The sequence below is a fragment of the Chiloscyllium plagiosum genome, chromosome 13 (genome assembly GCF_004010195.1).
Source record: "Chiloscyllium plagiosum isolate BGI_BamShark_2017 chromosome 13, ASM401019v2, whole genome shotgun sequence".
Lineage (NCBI taxonomy): Eukaryota > Metazoa > Chordata > Chondrichthyes > Orectolobiformes > Hemiscylliidae > Chiloscyllium > Chiloscyllium plagiosum.
Window position 1 is genome coordinate 6,499,794 of NC_057722.1, and position 26,001 is coordinate 6,525,794.

A 26,001-nucleotide genomic window follows, 5' to 3' on the forward strand; every position below is an offset into this window, starting at 1 on the left:
AATTATTGGAATAGTATGGATGATTGTGGGGGGCATGGTGTCAGGACTAATTGGAAAGGTGGATGATTTAAGGACAGGATCCTTACCAAGATGATGCCAAAATTGGTAGGATGCTTGTAGCTATACTTGATCTGGAGTCTGGATAGTTGGATGACTAATAACCTTTGACAGGAAAACATGTGGTGATGCATTCATTTTTAATCCGTCTGTTCAGATGTGTTGTGACACATATCCAAGACAGGTGGGACTTGAATCCAGGACTTGTTACTCAGAGGTAGGGACAAGAGGTACAAGTGATGCACTTTGAGAGGAAGCATCACTTGCACCTGAAAAGTGAGCCAAAGTAAAACAAAAAGTACAAGAGCAAAGGATATTGGTGAATACATCATCAAAAGCAGCATTGCAGGTCTGCAAAGCAATTAAAATGTTAACAAAGTAGCATAGATTTCAAAAGTCATGCAGTTATATTAAACTTGTCTTGGAGTCTACTTGGCTGCATTTAGAGCACTGCTCTGCTCTAGCTTTCGTGCTATAGAAAAAAATGACAATCATGGGAGAAAGTGCACATCAAATTCAGTGGACAGGTAACAGAACTGAGGCACCACAATTATTGGGCAAAATTAATTGGGATTCTGTTAAACAAACGAGAAAACAGCCAGGTAATTGCTTAGAGACTTTTAAGGTAATAAATGGATTGGACAGAACAGATGTGGAGCCATAGAGGTCTACAGCACATTGAGTCTGCACTGGTCAAAAAAAAGCACCTATCTATTCTAGCTCTTCATCCATAGCCTTGAATGCATTGGAATCATAAATGCACATTGAAATATTTCTTAAATGTTAAGAGGGTTTCTGCCTCCGTCATCCTTACAGATAGAGAATATGAGATTCTTACCAGCCACTGAGTGGAAAAGAAAGTTGTTCACATCTCCTCTAAATCTCCTGCCCCTTTAATCATTCCCCCCATCATTGATCCCACCACCAAGGAGAAAAGGTCCTTTCTGTCTATCCTTTCTGTGCCCCTTGTAATTTTATACATTTCAATCATGTCCCACCTTAGTGTCCTTTGTCCCAAGAAAAATAACCCCTGTCCATCCCATCTTTCTTCATAACTGAAACTTTCCAACCCAGCTAACATCCTGATAAATCTCCTCTGCACCCCCTCCAACGTAATCAAATATCTCCTATGTTTTTCTACTTGTGAGAGAATCAAAAGTCAGTAAATAAAAATGCAAGATGATTACTAATAAATCCAACAGGGAATTGAGGAGCAATTTCTTCACCTAGTGGTGAGAATGTGAACTCGTTATCTCAGGAAGAGTTTGAGATAAATCGCTTAGACACTTTCAAAAGGCAACTGGACAGAAGAGAAAAGGGAACTCAATAGAAAGATACAGTATACTGAAAAGCTGCGATGTAATGGACAGAGTTGCAAAATTGTGCAGAGTATAAATGCCAGTGCAGACTAGTTGGGTTGAATGGCCTGTTTCTGTGGTGCATATTCTATGTACCTGTATGTAATGCTGAGGTGAGTACTGGTACTCACAGATGTCCTGCTAGCAATTTGAGATGAGAGACGTCAGTTCATTAAGATTGTCATTGGTTTGTTTTTTTTTAACCGTAGCATACTGGTATTAATGACACTATTTTAATAGTTTTAATACAATGAAGTGGCTTACATTTACATAGGGTAATAGATTATCTGTGTACCTATAAGCAGTTTAAACAACACATGCCATTAACGTTAGGTATGATGGTGGATACCTTGAGCTCTCTAATAAGTTTTTATGTGATTTAGGTGCCAGTGAAAGTGTTGGGAAGCACATATTAGAAGCATGCGGCAACAATCTGGAGATGGCTGTCACAATGTACTTGGATGGTGGTGGAATAGCAGAAGAGCCCAGTACCAGTACAGCAGGGACATCAAGTAGACCGCCTCCACAGTATGTTCTGGTTTATTTAATATGGTATTTCTGTTTAGTTGAATTATCTTGATTTTTAGGCCTGGCTTATGTGCTACTTGAAATTTTGTACACGGCACCTCCAAACCTGCACATCCAACTCTGAGGCTGTCTGGAAAAGGGAACTTATGATTATGTGATGCTTTGTTACATTATTGAAACATCCCAAAATGCTTTAAATGCAATGAAGCTTTGCTTTTTGTAGTGTAGTTACTGCAATGCAGGCAAATGTAGCAGCCATATGATAGAGGACAATTGCTGGTTTAGCTGTTTATAGTAACATTGGATAAGAAAAGGATTAGCCACTGGTGAGGAAGTCCAGAAGGCTGGAGGGTGACGGATGTGGTGCCATTATTTAAGAAAGGTGATAAGGAAAAGCCAGGGAACTTTAGACCCGTGAGCTTGACGTCAGTGCTGGGTAAGTTGTTGGAGGGGATTCTGAGACAAGATTTACGTATATTTGGAAAGGCAAAGACTGATTAAAGATGGTCAACATGGCTTTGTGTATGAGAAATCATGTCTCATTAACTTGATTGAGTTTTTTGAAGAAGTGACATCGAAGATTGATGAAGGCAGAGTGGTGCACGTTATCTAAATGGACTTTAGCAAAGCATTCAACAAGATTCTGCATAGTAGACTGGATATAGAGGCATAGATATGTACAGCACCAAAACAGACTCTTCAGTGCAACTTGTCCATGCTAACTCGATAGCCTAAATTAATCTAGTCCCACTTGCCAGCATTTGGCCATTTTACCTCTAAACCTTTCCTATTGACATATCCATCCAGATGCCTTTTAAATGTTGTAATTGTACCAGGCCCCGCCACTTCCTTGGGTAGTTCATTCCATGCATGCACACCCTCTGCGTGAAAATGTTATCCCTTGGGTCCCTTTTAAATCTTTCCATTCTTACCTTAAACCTATGCCCTCCTGTTTTGGGCTTCCCTACCCTGGGGAAAAGACTTTGACTATTTGCCCTATCCATGCCCTTCATGATTTTATAAACCTCTATAAGGTCACCCCTCAGCCTCCGGTGCTCCAGGCAAAACAGCACCAGCCTAATCAGCTTCTCCACATTGCTCAAAACCCCAACTTCCTTGTAATTCTTTTCTGAGTCCTTTCATGTTTAATGGCATTTTCCTACAGTAGGAAGATCCAAATTGAATGCAGTATTCCAAAAGTGGCTTCACCAATGACCTGTACAGCTGAAACATGACCTCCCAACCCCTATAATCATTGCACTGACCAATAAAGGCAAGCATACCAAATGCCGCCTTCACTGCCCCATCCACCTGCAGCTCCACTTTCAAGGAACTATGAATCTGCACTCCAAGGTCTCTTTGTTTGCCAACACTCCTGTACCATTAAGTGTATAAGTCTTGCCCTGATTTGCCCTACCAAAACGTAACATCTCACATTTACCTAGATTAAGCCTCATCATCTACTTGGCCCATTGGTTCATTTGTTCAAGGTTCCATTGTACTCTGAGGAACCTCCTTTGCTGTCCACTACCCCACCAATTTTGGTATCTTCTGCAAATTTACTAACCATACCTCCTATTTTCACACCCAAATCATTTATATAAATGATGAAAAGCAATGGACCCAGCACCAATCTTGCAGCACGCCGCAGGTTGGCAAGATCACATCACATGGAATCCAGGGAGAGCTAGCCAATTGGATACAAAGCTGGCTTGAATGTAGGAGATGGAGGGTAGTGTTAGAGGATTGTCTTTCGAACTGGAAGCCTGTGACCAGCGATGTGCCGCAAGGATTGGTGCTGGGTCCACTGCTTTTTGTCATTTATATAAATGATTTGGATGTGAATATAGGAGGTATGGTTGCTAAGTTTGCAGATGATACCAAAATTGGTCGTGTAGTGGACAGTGAAGAACGTTAACTTGGTGTACAATGGGACCATGATCAGATGGGCTGATGGGTTGAGGCTCGGCATATGGAGTTAATTTAAATAAATGTGAGTGTTGCATTTAGCAAGGCAAATCAGGACGAGATTTTTACACTTAGTGGTACAGTCCTGGAGAGTGTGGCTGAACAAAGACCTTGAGGTGCTGGTTCATAATTCCTTGAAGGTGGAATCACAGATAGACAGGGTAGTGAAGAAGACATTTGGTATGTTTGCCTTTATTGATCAGTGCATTGAGTACAGGAGTTGGGATGTTGTATTGCGGCTGTACAGGTCATTGGTTAGGCTGCTTTTGGAATATTGCATGCAATTCTTTCTCATCTCCCTGCTATAGGAAAGAGATTGTGAAACTTGAATGGGGTTCAGAAAGGATTTACAAGAATGTTGCCGGGATTGAGGATTTAAGCTATAGGACGAGGCTGAATAGGCTGGGGCTATTTTGTCTAGAGCGTCAGAGGCTGAGGGGTGACCTTGTAGGGGTTTATAAAATCATGAGAGGCATGGATAGGATGAAGAGCCAAGGTATTTTTCCCAGGCAGGGAAGTCCAGAGTTATAGGCCATAGGTTTAAGGTGAAAGGGAAAAAATTCAAAAAGGACCTAGGGGCAACATTTTCATGCAGAGGGTGGTGTTTGTATGGAATGAACTGCCATAGGTAGACGTGAAGGCTAGTACAATTGCAACATTTAAAAGGCACCTGGATGTGTACAGGAAAAGGAAAGCTTTGGAGGGATATGAGCCAGCTGCTGGCAAATGGGGCCAGCTTAATTTCAAATATCTGGTTGGTATGGACGGGTTGGACCAATGAGTCTGTTTCCATGTGGTACAACTGTATGACTCTATTATCGCTTGGGCTATTAATGCAGTAGTACTGGACTCTGTGTTGTCATTAGAAGTTATGTCCACTTGAACAGGCAGACGATGGCCTCAGGTTCAGGATTCACATGAAAGATAACTTCAAATAATGGATTGCATCACTTGGTCCAGCAGGGTGAAGATCGGCAGAAAGCTTTTTAAATAATCACTCATTCATTTTTTTTGTAAATATATTTATTAGCAAATTTTTTTTAACTTTACAAACATATAAAATTATTGAAAAATACAATCAATAACTATTATCAGTATAATAAATATATAATGGGCGGCACGGTGGCACAGTGGTTAGCACTGCTGCCTCGCAGCGCCAGAGACCCGGGTTCAATTCCCGACTCAGGCGACTGACTGTGTGGAGTTTGCACGTTCTCCCCGTGTCTGCGTGGGTTTCCTCCGGGTGCTCCGGTTTCCTCCCACAGTCCAAAGATGTGCAGGTTAGGTGAATTGGCCATACTAAATTGCCCGTAGTGTTAGGTAAGGGGTAAATGTAGGGGTATGGGTGGGTTTCGTTTCGGCGGGTCGGTGTGGACTTGTTGGGCCGAAGGGCCTGTTTCCACACTGTAATCTAATCTAATCTAATCTAATCTAATCTAAAAAGAAATAAAAACACAAATTACAATACTACTGTTTCCTAACTATTAACCTACCCTCTAATACAAAACAAACCCTAATACTATGCAAAGCAACACAAAAAAAGCAAAAAAAACCCCACAAAATACAGAACAGCTATGCTCGGCGCAAAACTCCCAAACAAAGGAACGGGAGCATTGTATGTATACCCGTATTAACTCAGGAGACGTCCTCCAGGGCCCAGGGCTTGACAAATCTAACCATCCTGGTTAAACAAACGCCCTAGTTAAGAAAACTGACAAATCTAATTCCAAATAACTCAAGTTGGGCTGTCATGTCTTATAAAAATGGTCTGTTGTGTGTGCACCATGTTTGTAAAAAAGTCCAAGGGAATGTGCTCCATAATTAATTTCTGCCATCCCAGCAAGCTCGGCGGGTTCTCAGACACCCAGTTCATCAGAATATTCTTCCGTGCACAGTATGCAAGAATATTAAATAGTTTCTTCCCATGCCTGTCTAAAGGTGGTAAATTTGGTAGACCTAAGAGGAGAGATATCGGGTCTACTTTGACTTCAGTCCTCAATACCCTCTCTATTTCTCCCGCCACAGCGCTCCAATAAACACGGAGCCTGTGGCATGTCCAGAAGCAATGGGTAAGAGTACCTACACTTATTTTACATTTGGGCACACTGAAGATGCCCCTGTTTTAAACTTCGCTAGATGGTCTGGTGCCAGATGAACCCTGTGCAGAACTTTTAACAGCGTAGTGCATGTCCTATTACAGATTGAGATCTTTCGAGTATTCTCCCATATGTTCTCCCATGTTTCAGAAGAGATCTCCACTCCTAGCTCTTACTCCCAGACCTCTCATAACCGGTTAATATCCTGCCAGGCCTTGCCATCCAGCAGGCGATAGAGGGCACTAACCGAAAGGATGCTTGTGGAGCGTAGCAACAACCTCTCTGTATCGGACTTATAGGGCTTAGTGAGAAGCGTAGTCGTCTTCTGGATGAAATCCCTAACCTGAAAAAAAGGAAAAGATCTCTGCTGGGTAACCTGTATTTGCAGCTCAGTTGCTCAAAAGACATCATAACCTCCTCCTCAAACAAGTCTCCCAAACAGGAAACTCCTCTTGTTGCCCATAGTTTGAACCCTGAGTCCATCATCCCTGGTCAGAACCCTGGCATGCCAACTATAGGTGTAAGTGGCAAAGTTTTGGATAAACAACCCTCACTCTGACGCATCGCCCTCCAAGCCCTGACTGTACTAATGACAGTGGGGTTCTGGCAGTGGTCCATAACTGTCCTCATCTTATCCATGAACAACAGGTTAATAATAGGGCACTTTGCTTGAGAGGCCTCAATATCTAGCCATATTGAGTTTGGATCGTTACCTACCCAATTGCAGACAAAGGACAGCAGGGAACTCTATTGATACCTTCTGATGTCTGGGAAATCAACTCTTCCCCCTCCTTGAGGCAACTGCAATTTAGTAAGTTTGATGAGGGGCCACCCACGATGCCAGACAAAGGAACCAAATTACCCCATAAGCTTCCTCAGCGTTGACCTGGGCAACATTATAGGGAACATACACATGGGATAAAGCAAACGAGGAAGAACATTCATCTTAATGAGAGATATTCAGCCCAACCATGAAATTGGAAGAGCCTCCCATCTCTGGAGATCTTGCCTAATATTGTCGAGCAAGTGAGCAAAGTTAGTCTGAAATAACAGATCAAACTTGGGGGCAATAAAAATGCCTACGTACTGGAACCCTTCCCGTGACCACTTAAAAGGGAACTTAGAGCCACCTTCAACTTCTGGCACATCCTTAAGGTTCCCCAAAGGTAAAGCCTCCGATTTTGCAAAGTTAATCTTATATCCTGAAATAGCCCCAAATCAATTGATACATTGTATCAAATGGGGTACGGAGATCATCAGGTTCAGTTAAAAACAGGAGAACATCATCCGCATACAGTGTAGTCTGTGTGCCATTGATCCCACTTCCGGAGCAGTTATGTGGACGTTCTGACGAATGGCCTCTGCCAGTGGCTCTATCACCAATGTAAACAACAACAGTGAGAGGGGCAGCCTTGCCGACTACCCCTACCAATCCTAAAATTTCCACACTTCACCCAGTTGATGACGACCGTGGCCAGAGGGAGGCGATATAAAACCTCCCCCCACCTCGCAAAGACTCCACCCAACCCAAACTGTTCAAAGATATAAAAAAGATACGGCCATTCCACCCGGTCAAATGCTTTCTCTGCATCTAAGGAAATCACCAACCCCGAATCGATCGTTGCTGACAAACCTGGACCACATTCAGCAACCTTCTAATATTATTAGAGGACCTACGGCCCCTTATAAAGCCTGTCTGGTCTTCTTTAATAATATGGGGCAACACCCTTTCCAATCTCAGCACTAGGATCTTGGACAGAATCTTGAAATCTGAACTTAATAGACAGATGGGCCTGTATGAGGCACAATCCTCAGGAACATTCCCCTTCTTAAGAATTAAGGAAATATTAGCTTCTCTCAAAGATGGTGGCAGACATTCATGCATATAGGAGTGATTGTACATCTCCAACATCGGCCCTGACAGAATCCCTATAAACTCCTTATAAAACTCATCCGGAAAACCATCAGGGCCAGGCGCTTTCCCACTCTGAAGTTGCCTAGCTGCCTCCTGTATTTCCTGAACTTTCAAGGGGACATTAAGGAGAGAGGCCTGTTCTGAGGTTACCGCTGGGAGGTCCAGGTTCTTGAAAAAGGTCTCCATTTTAGCCCTCCTGTCTTTGCAACCTTCAGACCAATTAAATTCAAAGTAAAAGCTCCGAAAAGCCTCACTAATCTTTTTAGCATCGTATGTAAGGACTCCAGCGCTGTCTCTGGTTGCAGTAATGGATTGGGGAGCATGCTTTTTCCTAGTCAGATACGCTAAATACTTCCCTGGCCTATCCCCATATTCTAAAAGCAAAAGCAAGTTCTTTCTTTGTGGTTTGTGTCAGTATTGAATTCAAGGCAGCCCGAAGGGCCGTGATCCGCTGTAGCTTAGTCACCGAAGGCCATGCAAAATGTGCCGCCTCCGCGGCTTTCAACCACGTCTCAAGTAGATGCTGCTGTTCCTCCTTCTGTCGTTTCTGGCTAGCCGAATAGGAAATAGCTAAACCCCTAGCAAAGGCCTTAGCAGTCTCCCATAGCATAGATGGACTACTAGCCATGCCTGAGTTGATAGTCAAGAATTCCTAAACTCCTTCAAAAAGTATTCCACAAATTTGGAATCCTTAAGGAGAAAAGGGTCCAAACGCCAGTGCCGCAAACCTAGCCACTCACTCTTAGCCTTAATCTCCAAATATATTGCCGAGTGATCAGAGATAGCTATATTCCCAATTTTACATAATCGAATCCAGAAGAGCTGAGGGAGCCAGAAAGAGCTGAAAATGTGTTGCTGGAAAAGCGCAGCAAGTCAGGCAGCATCCAAGGAGCAGGAGAATAGACATTTCGGGCATGAGCCCTTTTTCAGGAATCCTGAAGAAGGGCTCATACCCGAAATGTCGATTCTCCTGCTCCTTGGATGCTGCCTGACCTACTGCGCTTTTCCAGCAACACATTTTCAGCTCTGATCTCCAGCATCTGCAGTCCTCACTTTCTCCTAGGAGCCAGGAAGAGCTCAATCCTCGTGTGACATTTATGTGGGTTTGAAAAAAAGGTGAAGTCCCTGCGGTAGGGTGAAGACATCTCCAAATATCCACCAGCCTCAACTCCTCGCATAAGTCAACCGCCTGCGAAGAAATAGTTGGGGGCCCAAAAGACATCCTGTCCACTGTCTGATCCAAAAAAACAATTAAAATCCCCCCCATAATAATGTGCCGTGTTCCGAAAGCACTAATCAAAGATTTTTTGGGGAATGCCCCGGAGGACTGTAGACATTTAAAATACCATATTCCTCCACACGTATCAGGGCTTTAAGTATCACAAACCGTCCCTGCTCATCTTTCACCTGTTCTAATAATGTGAATGGAAGATTTTTCTGATTAAGCACTGCCACTCCCCTATTTTTAGTAGTAAAGGATGAGAAGAATATCTTGTCATAACCCCCCTGTTGTAATTTCAGGTGTTCCCCACCATCAAGATGGGTTTCCTGCAACAAAACTATACCAATCCTTTCCCTCTTAAAGCTAGAAAGCACCTTTTCCTTTTTAACAGGCAAATGACTTCCCTTAATGTTCCAGGTGCACCATTTAATAAGACGCTTAGCTATATCCCCTTTCAGACACCCTTGAATCCCTCGGAAGGAGAGCCCTGCTTACAAAGCGCCGAGCATAAATAAATAAAGACTCATAGAGTAGTTTTTGTATATATAGTTTTTTGATTCTATCATAACTATAAACAACTATTACTACCAAAAAACTACAAAGAAAACTAACTATAAAGCCTTGAATGGAAGACTCTTCCCTCTGCCCATAGAGGGCACTCACTCTACTCATCCCCTCCTTCACAGATCCTTCAAATCCGGACAATGTGCCAGCCTTAGCAAACAAGGAGATGATCCTTAAATCAACAGAAAAAAAGACAAAGTCAGGATGAACACTCCACCCATCCCTGGCTTCATGTCACCCTACCTGTGACTAAAAGAGGAGCAGAACAAACAAACAAAAGGGGGAGAGACAACAAAGAACATCCACAAAATTTCCCATCAGAAAATCCAGTTATTTAAAAAAAAAAGGAACAACTTATTCTAAAGTCTTTTTCCCCCCCTTTCCAAAAAGGAAATTATTAGGGAGAAAGAAAGGAATAAAAAAGGAAGGGAAAACATGGAGAAAGATAGAAAAGAGAACAAACATTAACTGTATTCTTCAGGCCAGTCCGTCTATTTTAAAGTGTCCAGAAAGTTTTTAGCTTTATCCGCTGAGTCAATTGCATAAATTTGAATCCTCGTGGCTGAAATGTAGCCCTGCGGGGTATGTCATGGAGTACTGGATGCCCAGGTTCCTCAGCCTCTCTTTAACTTCATCGAAGACTTCCTCTTTCGAATTACAGCTGCAGAGAAATCCTGGAAAAACATTATTTTTGACCCGTCGTACAGCAGTGCCTGCGGATCTTTTCCCAGGGATCTGGAGGTTTCTGTGACTTTTTGCTTGTCCTTATATGAATGGAAGTGCACTAGGACTGAGCGGGGGTGCTGCATCGGCCCTGACCTGTGCACAGTAACCCGATAAGCCCTTTCAATCTGAAGCCTGCTGGACTCGATGTGAAGGCCCAAAAGCTTCGGCAGCCAGCTTTCAAAGAAGTTGACTGGCTACTCACCTTCAGGGAGCCCGACAATTCGGAGATTTATCCTCCAACTTCTATTTTCGAGGTCATCGATATGTACTCGCAAGGCCCGCACCTCTCGCTCCAGCACCTGGATCTGACTGGATGAGGTCTCCATCGCAGCTTCCGAGGCCTTAGTTCGACCCTCTACCTCCTCCAGCCTCTCCCCAAGGCCCTGTATCTCCTGCTCATGCTTCTGCAGCATGGATGCGATAGGTTGGATCTGGACACAAATCCCCCCACGGATCTCCTCAATTGCAGCCCCAACTTTCAAGGAAAGTCTCTCCTTCGCCGCAGCCACATCCTGTGAGTCTGTCAGGTCCCCGGGGGGTTCAGGAGAGGTTGCTGCTGCAGTCTCTGGTGTGGTAGGTGCTGCAGGGGAGTGTCCTCTCTTCTGCTGTTTGCTCGCTCCTTTTCCCTTTGGCATCCTTCCCACTCCCAAATATTAACAAATAAGTGTTCTGTAAGGTTTTAAACTAATAATTCCACCACATAAGTTGGGCAGGGATGGCAAAAAACACCAGTATGCCTTGGCTGTTAGGCAGAGCTGTTCACAGCAGTTCTACAGAATCGACACTATCTTGCCAAGTCCACTTATTCATTTAGTGTGCTATTAAATGGATTTTAATTTATTTAATATCAGTTGCCCAATACTTGAGCTATATGGGGCACTTGCTGTTTATTGATCGATTGAGAAAGAAGTTTCATGCACTGTCATCTGGCATCTTTGTTTGTGTGTCTGCCTGCAGTATATGAACTGACCTGATAAAGACCAAAAAAGCATGGTGGTCAGCCACTGAGTGTTTGCACATGAGATGCTGTTGGACAGGATGTTTCAGTCACCCAACATCAGCATCTGAGTTGGACAGTAGTAGTTCAGGCAACCGCTGTCGTCATTTCTTTAAGAAAGTCATGGCAGTGCAGTGAACCCGTGTGGTGTTAACCATCTCAGATCCTCCATGTACTGAATGCATTTTACTTGCAGAAAAGTGGAGCAATGTTTCTGTATGCTTGAGGAATGGATTGGAAGAGGTTGGTTCGGCAGAGTCCAGGCATATACTTTTCTATCCATTTTATTTCAACTTACAGATCACAAAACCCTACCTTCCTCCTCAAAGGTACATCCAGTTCTTAGCCAATTATCCCTTAATTAACACATAATCATCACTCGTTTCCCAGTTCCATTTGATCAAAAGCGGAAATGATTAGGAAAACATTAAGCGAGAAAATCAAAAAAAAGGGTCCCATTCAACTGTCCAAGAAATTGCAATTTCATGAGATTGATGTCAATGCACAAAATATGTAAAACACAATTGGAAAGTTAGATTAATGACTGTAGAGCTTATGATATAAAAAATGGATATTTATTGCTTAGACTGGGAAGGTTTGAAGTAATTTAACTTAGATTCAAACTGGTCCTCTTTTTAATATTTTTGGTTGTCAGTATTGAAGATTTGGACTGGTGATCGGGAATGCAATCTCAAAATCTGCTGATGACGGCAAAGGAGGGAATTTGGCTGACATTGAGGTAGACTATAAAAGACCACTGAAAAGTAAATTTTATGGAAATATAAAATGGATAACTGTTCTACGTTAATGTGGGAATGGGGAGTCAGTACATTTTGGAATAAAAAGGCAAAGAATAGGAATGGAAAGAAACCACTTAGTTCCTGGAATCTGTTTTGCCATTCGGTGGCTGATCAGTGACCTGACAGCATGTGGCCCACCTTTGCTATTGTTTAATACCTTTGGGTAACATAATCTGTCAGTCTCTAGTTTTAAGCCAGCAGATCATTTACTATTGCTAAAGAGTTCCACACTTTGTAAACGCACTTCCTAATTTCAGTCCTGAAAGGTATCGCCCAAATGTTTGTCTGTGACCCACAGTTTCTCCAGCTATGCTATCAGTTACCCACAGTTAAAGGGTGATCTGATTAAAGGTTTCAATGTAAATTTTGAGGAATACAGTCCTAGTTTATGTTGAGCAGTGCCTGTGGAGAAAGAAATATCTGACCCTTTTGTCAGAATTGGATAACAGGCTGTGACAAGTTTTAAGCACGTGCAGGGACAAGGGAAGGGAAATAAGAAAATCTCTGTGATGGCCTGAAAGACTATACTAATGCAATGAATAGAAACATTAACAGGGTACCTGATGTTCAAAAGAATAAGCAGAGATTGTGATCTGAAAATGGTGAACTTGATATTGAAGTCAAAGGCTGTGAAATCTTTGAAAGATAATTGTTCTTTCAGCTTCTGATGAGCTTCAGTACAGGAGACCAGGAAATGAGGTATCAAGAGTGTGGTGCAGAATCAAAATGAAAGACTACTGAAAGTGTAGAATACCTCTGTAGACTGAGCTAACTTGTTCAGCAAAGTGCTTGTTCCATCTAAGGGAGGCAATATCATGGAGAAAATAAATATTTTAAATTGAAATAAGAGCAAGTAAATCATTGTTTCATTTGGAAAGTATATTTGGCTGTAGGTTGTGGAATTGCACCAGAAAGCTCTGGCTTTGGAATGTGCTTGAGGACTGGAATAAGGTGATGGGAATACGTAACTTGGGTGTCAAAGGGAATGGTTTTTAGAATTCTGAAAGTGGAAGGAAAGGTATGCTTGGTTGGGACAGCACACTTGATGAAAGTGATGGTGGATGACCATCAACTGTGCAGGCTGTTGGGAAGAAGGGTGAGAACAAGAACAACTTTATCATATCTTTCTCAGGAAAGATAAATTGAGATGTGGAAATTGGGGTAGTCATAGGTGAGGTTTCTGTCAACAAGATTAAAGTGGAGTTTTCTGTTGAAGAGAACTGTTCACATGTGTTGGTTTAATCATGGCCTGGTAGAACTAAAGCATAACTTCTAGCCCCTTGTAATCCAGGCCTTTAGATATAACAAGCAGCATTTCATAACTTGTTGTAACCAATTGAAGGAGGAAACCAGAAGTCAATGTTTTCTTAGATTGAGTTTTATTTATAAAATTAGACATTGCAAAAAAGTGAAGAGGGAGCTCAGTTCAATATATACATTTTCCACGCCATGTTAATTTACCATTCTACAACTATGTGGCACAGTCTTTAACCAGACATCAATTTACCTTATCTCCCAATATCAACATATCCTTCTAAAAACAACTGAATTTGCATTTGTATCTTTGCCAAAAAATAATTTTTTGCATTGACCATACTCTATCGATGCAACAAGTTTCAATAAAGTCCAGGCACTGTTTTTGAAACTTACTGTTTACAAACAGCAGTATTGCTGAAAACAGCTCTGCCTACCTTTTTGTAGTTGGGGTAACTTGTATTGTTCTTACCTCTTCATGCCAGCACCAGTATCAATAAGTGTTTCTCTTCTTTGCTTAAGCAGTTAACCAATGGAAGTGTCTTTTTGTACATTTTTTTAACACACTGCTTTTGAATAACAAATAATTTAAAATAAAAACTAATTCCTTAACTATTCCTTAAACTATTCTTTAACTAAGCGCTGTAACAAATGACAAGACATGGAAAGAAATTTATCAAGTTAAATTAAAATATTATTTTGGACGTGGTTAATGCACTCCAGCTTGCGGGGTGAACAGAGGTTGTTGTAGATTTCACGCATACGTATGGACATTGCTTGCTTTCTCTTCAAACACACTCAGGTACAGACTTAAGCCCTGAAGTGGGCAGGCACTGAGGAAAAATGATCCCCTCGATTGCCTGTTTCCTGGACCTATTTAGAACCACTTTGGCCAGAATCTGGACTTGCCTGACAACCAGACCCTTCGATTAGCCTCTTTCCCCCCTCTTCACCAGGTGGCCAAAGAAAGCAGCCTCAGTATCACTTCATACTGTTTCAAAATGTATGAAGTGTTTCATTTTAAACAATTGTTTTTAAAAAAGATGTGCACAATTAATTATTCAATGAGTGCCCTCCACCATATATACTTAAACTCCATTGGCCCCCAGCACTACAGATACCAGTGTTCACTCAATGAGATACCAAGAAATGGTTGGAGATGCTGGATACTGCAAAGACAGTGGGCCCTGACAACATTCTGGCAATAGACTAAAGACTTTTGCCCCAGAATTTGCCACTTTCCTGGCCACGCTCTTCCAGCGCTGTTACAATATTGGCATCTACATGACAACATGGAAAATTGTCCTGGCATGTCCTGTAGTACATAAGTTCATAAGATGTAGGAGCAGAATTAGGCCATTTGGCCCATTGAGAGCTGAAAATGTGTTGCTGGAAAAGCGCAGCAGGTCAGGCAGCATCCAAGGAACAGGAGAATCGACGTTTCGGGCATAAACCCTTCTTCAGGACTTATGCCCGAAACATCGATTCTCCTGTTCCTTGGATGCTGCCTGACCTGCTGCGCTTTACCAGCAACACATTTTCAGCTCTGATCTCCAGCATCTGCAGTCCTCACTTTCTCCTCCAATTTGGGCCCATTGAGTCTGCTTTGCCAATCAATCATGGCTGAAGTGTTTTCACCCCCATTTTCCTACCTTCTCCCCATAACCCTTCAACTTATTGCCAATTAAAAATCTGTCTAACACCTCCTTAAATATACTGACTGTCCCAACATCCACCGCACTTTGGGGTAGGGAATTCCACAGATTCACAATCCTGTGGGAGTAGTAGTTTCTCCTCAACTCTTTTAAATTTGCTACCCTTTATCCTAAGGCAATGACCTCTTGTACTAGAATGCCCCACAAGAGGAAGGATCCACTCTACATCTATTTTATCCACACCCTTTATCATCTTGAATACCTCATTTGATTCCCCCCCAATCTTCTAAATTCCAGAAAATATGGTTCTAAACTGTTTAATCTCTCTTCATGCGACAAATACCTTGTCTCTAGGATCAATCTCCTCTGAACCTCCTCTGAACTGCTTCCAATGCCACTACATCTTTCCTCAAATAAGAGTACCAGAACTGTGCAGAATACACCAGGTGCGGTCTCACCAATACCTTGTATAGTTGCAACAATACTTCCTTACCTTTTATATTCTATTCCTTTATCTATAAAAGCCAACGTTCCATTCACTTTCTTATCTGCTGTACATCTGTGCTAGTTTTCTGTGTCTGATGAATGAGGATGCCTAGATCTTCTATACGTAGCACCCCAAAGTCTCTCCCCATGTTTCTGACCAAAATGCATGACCTCACACTTATCCACGTTAGACTTCATCCGCCACTCTCCTAAACTATCTATATCCATTGGTAAGGCTCTTATTTCCTCAGTGCAATTTACTCTCCTGCCTATTTTTGTGTCATCCACAAATTTGGCTATAGACTCTACTATCCCTGTATCCAAGTCATTAGTGTAACTTGTGAATAGCTGGGTCCCAAGGACAGAACCCTGTGCCACCCCACTAGTTACTTTTTGCCATCCAGACAAAACAAATTATCCTGACAGTGTCTTATGGCCATCAGCCAGTCACCTATCTAAGCTAATAAATAACCCTAATCCCACATGATCTAACCTTGTGAATTAACCTTTTGTGTGGCACCTTTAGGGCGGCACGGTGACTCAATGGTTAGCACTGCTGCCTCACAGCACCAGGGTCCCAGGCTTGATTCCAACCTCGGGTGACTGTCTGCGACTGTTTGCACATTCTCTGTGTGTCTGCATGGGTTTCCTCCCACAGTCCAAAGATGTGCGGGTCAAGTGAATTGGCCATGCTAAATTGCCCATAGTGTTAGCTGTATTAGTTGGAGGGGGGTGAATTACTCTTTGGAGGGTTGGTGTGGACTGGTTGGGCCGAAGGGCCTGTCTCCACACTGTAGGGAATCTAATCTAATCTAATCTTATCAAACTCCTTCTGGAAGTTCAGATATAATGCATTTACAGGATCCCATTTTCCACTTTGCTTGTTACATCTTCAAAGAACTCTAGCAAATTAGTCAAGCATGATTTGCCCTTCAATTTCCAACATATTGCCCCCGCCCCTTTTGAATAAGGACATTATATTAGCATTTTTCCAATCCATTGGAACATTCCTAAGAATCTTGGAATAGTGTAACCAGTGGATCCGTTATCTCCATTGGTACTTCCTTTAATACCCTAGGGTGTACGCCATCAAGCCCGGGGGACTTGTCTGCCCTTAATTCTAATATTTTACTGCAAGCAATCAACATCAATAGGGACAATATACTAAGTTCTACCCTTTCTAGTTCCTCTGACTTGCCCGTTCCAATAGGAACGATACTATTGTCCTCCACCATGAAAACTGAGACAAAGTATCGATTGAGCATCTCTGCCATTTCAGTGTTGCGGTTTTATCTTCCAAGGGGCCAACATTTACCTCAGCGACTCTCTTCCTTTTTATACCTATAGAAACGTTTGCTATCCTTTTTGATATTTTGATATCCTTTATGATAATTTACCATAGCTCTTTTTATTACTTTTTTAGTATCCCTTTGTTTATGTTTGCAAAATTTCCAATCTTCCACCCTGCTACTGGCATTAGCAAAATGATAAACCTTAGTTTTTGATTTTATATTGTCCTTGACCTTCTCATTTAGCCATGGATTTTTTTTAACTCCCCTTACCATCTTTCTTCCTCAGTGGGATATATTTTAGTTGTGTGGAATTGAGTAGCTCCTTAAACAACTGTCACTGCTCATCCACTGTCTTGTCTTTTAACCTTTCTGCCCAATCTACTTGGGTCAAATCTGTTCTCATGCCTTTGTAATTTCTTCTGTTTAAATCCAGAACACAAGTGTGGAACTCCACTTTCTCACTCCCAAACTGAATTTTGAGTTCTATTGTACTATCGTCACTATTCCCTGGAGGATCCTTAACTATTATGTCATCAATTAAGCTCTCCTCGTGACACAATACCAGATCCAGAGTAGCCTGCTCTCTGGTTGGTTCCACAACATACTGCTCCAAAAAACAATCTCTAATACATTCAATGAACTCTATCTGCAGGCTACCCTTGCCAATTTGTTCCCTCTGATCTACGTGTATGTTAAAATCACCTAAAATTATTACTATACTTTTCTCGCAAGCCTCTTAATATTTCCTGGTTTATACTCACTCACAGTAACATCCTCCTGTCCCTGAACATAGGCCAAATTCCAGTTAGTTAGCCTGACTGTCTCCTGAAACTCAGCATCCAGGTGACTCTCCCTCTCCCTGATGTGTTGAACGTCCGAAGCTCAGAAGTCAGCTCATCAACTCTGTACATGAAAAGCAGGACAAATCCAACTGAACCAATTACCGCACACTCATTCTAATCTCATTGGTAAAGTGTTGGAAGGTGTCATCAACGGTGCTATTAAGCAGCACCTGCTCAGTGACGGGTTTGGGTTCTGCCAGGACCACTCAGCTCCTGACCTCACTACAGCCCTGGTTCAAATAGGAAAAAGTGTTGAATTCAAGAGGTGAGACGAGATTGACAGACTTTTGACAACAAGACCGAATTTTGCCGAGTGCAGTATCAAGGTGCCCTAACAAAGCTGGAATTGATGGGTATCGGAGGGCAAACTCTCTGCTGGTTGCAGCCACACCTGGCACATAAGATGGTCGTGGCTGTTGGAGGACAGTCATGTCAGCTCCAGGACACACTGCAGGGGTTTCTCAGGGTAGTGTCCTAGACCTAACCATTTTCATCTGCTTCATCAATGATTAGAAGTGTGGGTGTTCACTGATGATTGTGCAATGTTCAGCACCAGACATGACTCCTCAGATACTGAAGGAGTCCATCCCTGTTGTAGGAAGGATATTATTAAATTGGAGAGGGTTCAGAAAAAAGAAATTACCAGGATGTTGATAGGACTGGAGGATTTGAGTTATATGGATAGGCTGCGACTTTTTCACTAGTGCGCAGATGATTTAGAGTTGATCATCCAGAGGTTTATAAAATCATGAGGGGCACAGATAAGGTGAAAAGCAAGGGTCTTTTCCCTAAATGGGTGAGCCCAAAACTAGGGGATGAATTTTTAAGGTGAGAGGAGAAAGATTTAAAAGGCACCTGAGGGGCAACATTTTCACACTGAGGGTGGTTCGTATTTCAAATTAACTGCCAGAGAAAGTGGTAGATGCAAGTACATTTACAGCATCTAAAAGACATTTGGACAGGTACATGAATAGGATATGTTTAGAGGGTTATGGGTCAAGCGCAGGCAAGTGGATCTAATTCAGTTTGGGAAAACTTGGTCAGCGTGGATGAATTGCACCGAAGGGCTTGTTTTCATGCTGTATGACTCTACAATAAGATTTGGAGAATATCCAGGGTTGGCCTGATGAAGGGCTTATGCCCAAAACATCAACTCTCTCGCTCCTCGGAAGCTGCCTGACCTGCTGTGCTTTTCCAGCACCGCACGTTTTGACTCTGACTTTCCAGCATCAGCAGTTCTCGACTTCTCCTTGGGCTGAAAGTGGCAAGTAACATTCATGCCACACAAATATCAGACTGTGACCATTATCAATAAGGGACAATCTCACTATTATCAATAAGGGACAATCTAACCATTGCCCCTTGACATTCAATCGTGTTTCCATCACTGAACCCCTCACTATAACATCCTAAGGATGACTGGAAACTCAACGGGACTCAACACAGCGGCCACAAGAGTCGGTCAGAGGCTAGGAATATTGTGGGGACTGACTCCTCAAAGCCTGTCTACCATCTACAAGGCATAAGTCAGAAATGTGATGGAATACTCCTCACTTGCCTGGATGGGTGCATGTCCAACAACACTCAAGAGGCTTGACACCATCCAGGACAATGCAGCCCGCTTGATTGGCACCACATCCACAAGCATCCACTTCCTGCTCCACTGATACTCAGTGGCAGCAATATATACTATTTACAAACTGCATTGCAAAAATTCACCAAAGATCCTCAGACAGCACCTTCCAAACCACAACCACTTCCATCTAGAAGGAAAATGGTAGCAGATTTGTAGGTATACCGCCACTTGCAATTCCCCTGCAAGCCACATACCATACTCTCTTGGAAATATATCACATTCCTTCATTGTTGCTGGGCCAAAATCCTGGAATTCCCTCCCTTATGGCATGTGGGTCAACCCAGAGCAGATAGAACTGCGGTTCAGGAAGACAGCTAACCAAAACTTAAGAGCAATAAATGCTGGTTCAGCCAGTGATTTCCACATCCCGCAAATAGATAAAAAAAATACATTTACTGTTCCATTAGCCTTCGATTAATTTCCGCACTTGTTTGGGAAATACAGAAGATCTATGTACATGGATCACTCAGTCTCTTTAAACCATGCCTGTTTCCAGCATTTTCCCACTAAAAGTTGGATCTAATTATTTTTTAGGTCTAAAGTGCACAAACTCTAATGTGTCCAGACTGGAATCTGTTTTTAGGCCTTGTATTTTCATCCTAGCAACTCATCCAGCCTTGCTCCCACTTTCAATATTGCATCCTCTACCACCATTGATCTCCCTCAGCCAACCTAGTACCTAAGAGACATTTAGCTTACTCGACATGTTGATAAGTGGATGAGGTACAAACTTTATAAACAGGTGTTTTAAAAAAAAAATCACATGAACTTTGTTTAAAAGTTGAGCACATTGAGAAAGGCAGAGCACCTGCACTTATGCTGAATCTCATTTTGTTTTGTGGTATAACACTTAGCTTACCCTTTTTCTTGAGCCAGTACAAGCCAGCTAAGGTGATCTAACACAGTCACAGGCTAGAGCTCGAATAGGCATTTATCCATGTTTAGAAATTTTAAGCATTGTGCCATCAAACATTGGAAAAAAGATAGAAAACTTACTGACAGCATGTTAGGAAACATGTCTTTGGAGCTTTGAGTATAACTGTTTTGCATAAAGGGAAATTTATTAGGCTCAATGTTGTTAGATCATTTTAACAAGGTAACCTGAGTTTATATGTATTGTTGCCCATTGATGCCATTTGATGTTTGGTGTCCCCTCTTCAGAATTACAGTAGTTTCTCCGCCCCCCCCCCCCCCCCCCCCGGGTGAAACTTTCCAAGACCTAATGTGGAAGCTTGAAACTGCGGATAGGAGCAAACCCATTCATTTAAACAGGGCATTTACCCCCCCCCAGTCCCTGGATCTGGAATGTGCCCTGTAATATGGTCAGGCCCTCGTAAACCCTGGGTAACTGAGACCTCAGTAACAGGACCCATGGATGTGGGTTACAATTTCAAGTTGTACCCAAAACGCATGAATAGAAGTAGACCATTCTGCCATTTGATGAGATCATGGCTTATTTCAACTCAACTTTCCTGCCTTTTAGTAAACCTTTTCTGAATTGTGTCCAACATATCCTTCTGTAAGTATGCTGACCAGTACTGTGTACAAAATAATGCAGATTTGGTCTCACCAATGCCCTTTATAAGTGAAGGATAACTGCAATACTGTTGCATTCAGTTTCCCTTGCAATAAAACATAACATGGTCTTAAAGAATAAAAGCTGCAGATGCTGAAGATCTGAAACAAAATCAAATTAAATTACTGGAGAAACTCAGCAGGTCTGTCAGCATCTGTGAAGAGAAAGTAGAGTTATCATTTCAATTGATAGTAGCTAGAGCAGTATTTGTGCTGATGACATGGGGTTGGAGTAAGCAGATTGGTGGTGATGTCCAAAGAGAAAGAATGTTATGCAGGCAAAGGATGGTAGTGAGCCAGGGAAGATGATTCACCCCCACCCTGCTGCAGTTAAATTAAACCCCTCCCTGTGGCCCAAATGATTTAATTGTCCAGGGCACTAGTCATAGCATGATTCAGGTAATGCCTGTCTGTTTCACTGGAACAGCTTCCTTCTATCTCAGTGCTCGTGTCATTGCCCTATGAACAGATCGCAGCTTAAACCCGTTCCGCCCACATCAATCTTTGCGCTGTGCCTTTAACTTTTTGGCATTATTTACCCTATGCCAGTTTGTTTATAACTTGAATAGTAATCTAGATATTATTGCTTTGGAGGTTCTGCTTTTTAGTTTAGCTCCTAACCTTTCAAATTTTTTCGACCGTACCTCCTTTCCCATCCTATCAATGTTGTTAATACCAATGTGGCTATAATAACTGGGTTCCTCCCATCCCACTCCAAATTCGTCTCCAGCTCTGAAGCAATGTTCTTAACCCTGGCACACAAAACAACCTTTGGGACTTGTGCTCACAGCTGCAGAGAATAGTCTGTCCCCCCTAGTGACTGTTCCCACCAGGACAACATTCCTATTTTCCTCCTCCACTTGAATGGCTCCTTGAATCATGTTACCGTGGTCAGTTTGCTCATCCTTCTTGCAATCCCCACTCTTGTCTTCACTGCAAGGATCATGTCGGGTTATTTTTGTCTCCTTTAAAAACAAGACTACAATGAGAAATGTTTTTTTAAAACAGTGATTTACCATGATAGCTGCATAATTTACAGCAAGGAATTTGATACCTGTTGTGAACTTTGTGACTGTTGGTTCCTGCATGGTACTGATATTCAGGAGCTGAGAAGTTGTTTATAAGTGAAACTGATAGCTTTTCTAATAACAGACTCAGAAATGCTGTGAATTGTTCTCCCCAGTTGAAGTTGCCTTGTCTCTGCAAAACAAAACCCAGTTTGTACTTCAAGAAAACCTGTTACCTTTCCTGCAGCAGTTGCTGTGAGCTGTGACTTTTGAGTTAATAAATCAGGGACATTGTTCAGGTGAATCAGTCACTCTGTAGTTTTTACTACAGGGAAAGGCACCTTAATGTCAAGGGCTTTGTTAGGCGAAGAAGGATCATCTCTGCATCAGATTTGGAAGCAAAGACTACTGAACTGACTTTCCAGTCAGTGTTATTCCATCTCTGCCAATAATCTATTTTCCCAATTCGCAGACAAACTCTATTCTCATTGATTCTGCTGTTACTGCCAGTTGGTGCAGAAATCCCTTATATGGGTCTTTCAGAGATACTTCTTAGCTACAGTAATCAGTTGTGTCTGAGTGGAGAATTCTGTGCCTTTTAAAATCATTAACTTATGTGAGGACTGTGAGAATAGTGGGGCTTGGTTTCCAGCATGTTACCCCAGTGAGATGTTACAGTGTTTAGGGGCTTGTCTGGGATTATTTTGAAACAAGTATGAGAGCTTACCTATGATATTAGGAAATACATGCATGTGAAGGAGAACACTGGGTTCTGAGCTGCATTTAAGTCATAGTACTGGAAGCAGCAAAAGATTTCCTGCAGGTGACAGAGTTTTCCTTGGCAGTCATGGTATCATAGAATTTTTATAGCATGGGAAGAGACCTTTCAGCCCATTGCATCTTGACCAGTCATCAAACTTCTATCTATTCTAATCCCATTTTGTAGTACTTGGCAAGTGCTTATCTAAATAGTTCTTAAACGTCTTGAAGATTTCTGCCCTTTCGGCAGCAGGTTAATGATGCCCACAACTCTCTGGGTGAAAGCATTTTTCTTAACCCTCCTTGCTGTACAACTGTGCCCCCTGCTTACTGACTCCCCTCTACCCTTTCTAAATCCTTCAGAACTTCGCGCATCTCATACAAATCACCTCTCACCTCTCTCTGCTGTAAGGAAAACAGTTTCAGCCTATCTAATCTCTCTCCATAGCTGAATCACTATAGCCCAAGCAATATCCAGATGAATCTCTTCTGGAACATGACTACTGCATTCGCATCCTTCCTATAGCGTGATAATCAGAACTGTCCGAGTACTCCCTCTGTGGCTTAACCAATGTTATCAGTGCCTTGACTAATAAAAACAACTATCTCGTATGCTTTCTTAACCACCTTCTGTATCAATCCTGTTGTCTTCAAGGATCTATCGGCATGTACCCCAAAGTCCCTCTGATTGTCTAATTACTGGGGTCCTACCATTCAAAGTGTGCATTGTTAGTCCTCCAAAATGTGACACCTCTTACTTTGCAGGGTTAAAGTCCATTTGCCACTATTCAGCCTATCTTACCAGACTGTCCATTATGGTCCAGAGGTCTAAGGCTTTCACTATATACCACACCAATTTATGTGTCATCTTCAAACTTACTGATATTTCCTACATTAATGATATGAACATGAATATACACAACAAGCAGCAAAGGATCCAGCTGCTTGCTGTATGAAACTGGGTTTAGCTTCTAATTGCAAAAATGCCATTCTACCATCACACTTGCTTCCTGCCACTAAGCCAATTTGCTAATTGTCCTAGATCCAAAGGGCTGTTACTTACTTGACCAGACTCCATGTGATAACCTGTCAAAAATCTTGTTGAAGTCTATGTAGTCTACTACAACTGCATTACCTTCATCCACACACCTAACCATCACCTCAAAAATTTCAATCAACTTTGTTTGAAATGGTTTTCCTGCAATCAAGTCATACTGATTAATTTTTGTCTCTCCAAATGGAGATAAATTCTATCCCTTAGAACTTTTTCCAAAACTTTCTTTACCAATACTGAGACACTGACCTACCACCAAACTGAAAAATAATGCCACATCAGCTGTCTTCCAATCCTCTAGCACCTCTCCTGTGTTTCAGAAGATTTGAAAATTAATGTCTGAGCCACTGCAATCTCCTTGCTTACCTCCCACAGGTCTTGGATATCCTTCATCTGATTCTGGGTGTTTATCTACTTACAAGTCTATTGAAACCACCAATACTACTTCTGTTTCAATGCTAGTTTTTTTTCAGGTTTATCACTCTCCCTGATTTCCAGACCTACATTATTCTTCTCTGTGAGTACAGGTACAAGGTAATCGTTTAAAATTTCAGATATGTCTTTCACCTCCACACAGATTGCCACTATGATCTCTAAAGGCCCCTGCTCCTTTCCTCATTATTCTTTTGCCTGTAGTTTACTTGCAAAGCATCTTTGGATTTTCTTCAATGTTAATAGACAGTTTTTTCTCTTCAAGTCTCTTAATTTCTTTTCAAGCTGCATCTGTACTTTCCTATACTGCTCTAGGGCATTTGTTGTTTTGAGCTTTGGTATCTGCCATGAGCTTCCTTTCTTTTTCTCTATCCCATTTTGTACATTCTTTTACAACCAGGATTCTCTGCTCATGTTGGTCCTGCCCTTCGATTTTATGGAAATATGTTGGCTTTCACTCTCTCACTTTTGTCCTTTTGAATGCTTCCCACTGCTCTGATGTGCATTTCCTGCACATAGCTGCTCTTATCTTATTAAATTCAGCCTCCCCCCAATTCAGAACTTTATTTGCAGTCCATCTTTGTCGTTATCCATAATTATCTTAAATCTTCCTGAATTATGGTCACTATTACTGAATGCAAGCCTGCCACGAGTATGACTTGCCCATTTTATTCCCAAAAATTAATCTTAGTGCCACCCTTCTCTTATAAGACTACTGACATGCTGGCTTAAAATGCTCTCCTGGATACATTTTAAGAACTATGTCCACTCTAAGCCTTTCACACTGTCTGTCCCAGTTAACCTGGGGAAGTTGAAATTTCCTGCTCTCATTACCCTGTTAATTTACACTTCTTTGAGATTTGCCTGCATATTTGGCTATCTGTCTCTCGTGACTGTTTGGGGCTCTGTAGTACACCCTCAGCAAAACCCTTTTCATTTTTAAGTTCTATTGATATGTCCTCATTTGAGAAATCTTCTAAGCTATTATTCTTTCTTACTATTTCGAGATAATTGATTATTTGATCAATTTTGCGACATCACCACCTCTTTAGCCCAGAATATTTGAGCTGCCATTCCTGTCCCTTCCTCAGCCATGCCTTTGATAGCAATGTCATGACATCCCGGTGCATTAATCAAGATCGTCAATTCATCTGCCTTACTTGCGTGTTTCTTTACATTGAAGTAAATGCCATCTCATCTTGCAATGCTCCCTTTTGTCTTTCTTAACTATATTTGTACTGACCTCTCAAGGCCCTCGATGGTTCTTCTATACTTGTCTGTGCATCATGCCCTACTGTACCTCTACTCCACATCGCATACCCCTGCCAAATTCCCACCATTCACACTAGCAAATCTCTCCACAAGGATGTTGGTCTCATTCTGGTTCAGGTGCAACCTTTCAGACTTGTATAGGTCCCACCTTCCCCAGAAAAAAACCTAATGCCATCTCTTCTGCACCAAGTCTTTGATCACTCATTCATCTGTTCTATCCACCTTTTCCTGTACTCACCTACACTTGACAGAGATTGCGACCTTTAAGATCCTGCTTTTTAATCTGCTACCTGAATTCTTACAGTTCTTCATCCCTCTTTCTACTTATGTTGTTGTTGAGAATGAGAGCTACAATTGCTGACTCTTTGTCCTCCACCTTTAAAATGCCCTGGAGCTGTTCAATGATATCCTTGACCCTGGCCCTAAGGAGGTAACACGCCATCCTGGAGTCACTCCTGTGCCTTCAGCTGATGCTTAAGCTTCGAAACCTGGTGTTCAAGCTGATC

The 26,001-nt window shown here is 42.0% G+C and overlaps 1 protein-coding gene across 3 annotated transcripts in view; it reads left to right on the plus strand.

Annotated features, from left to right (window-relative positions):
- The window catches only part of ubxn7 (UBX domain protein 7), a 121,959-nt gene that overhangs the window by 9,404 nt on the left and 86,554 nt on the right, over positions 1-26,001 (plus strand). Inside the window, exons 1-2 of one of the 3 annotated variants that reach the window (XM_043701776.1) lie at positions 1,859-1,943; positions 12,087-12,170. In XM_043701776.1, coding sequence (XP_043557711.1) covers positions 12,115-12,170 — 56 coding nt within the window. In that variant the 5' untranslated portion in view covers positions 1,859-1,943; positions 12,087-12,114. Of the gene's footprint in view, positions 1-1,798; positions 1,944-10,788; positions 10,949-12,086; positions 12,171-26,001 lie in introns of those variants that run through there. The other 2 variants (XM_043701774.1, XM_043701775.1) reach the window with 2 other exon arrangements.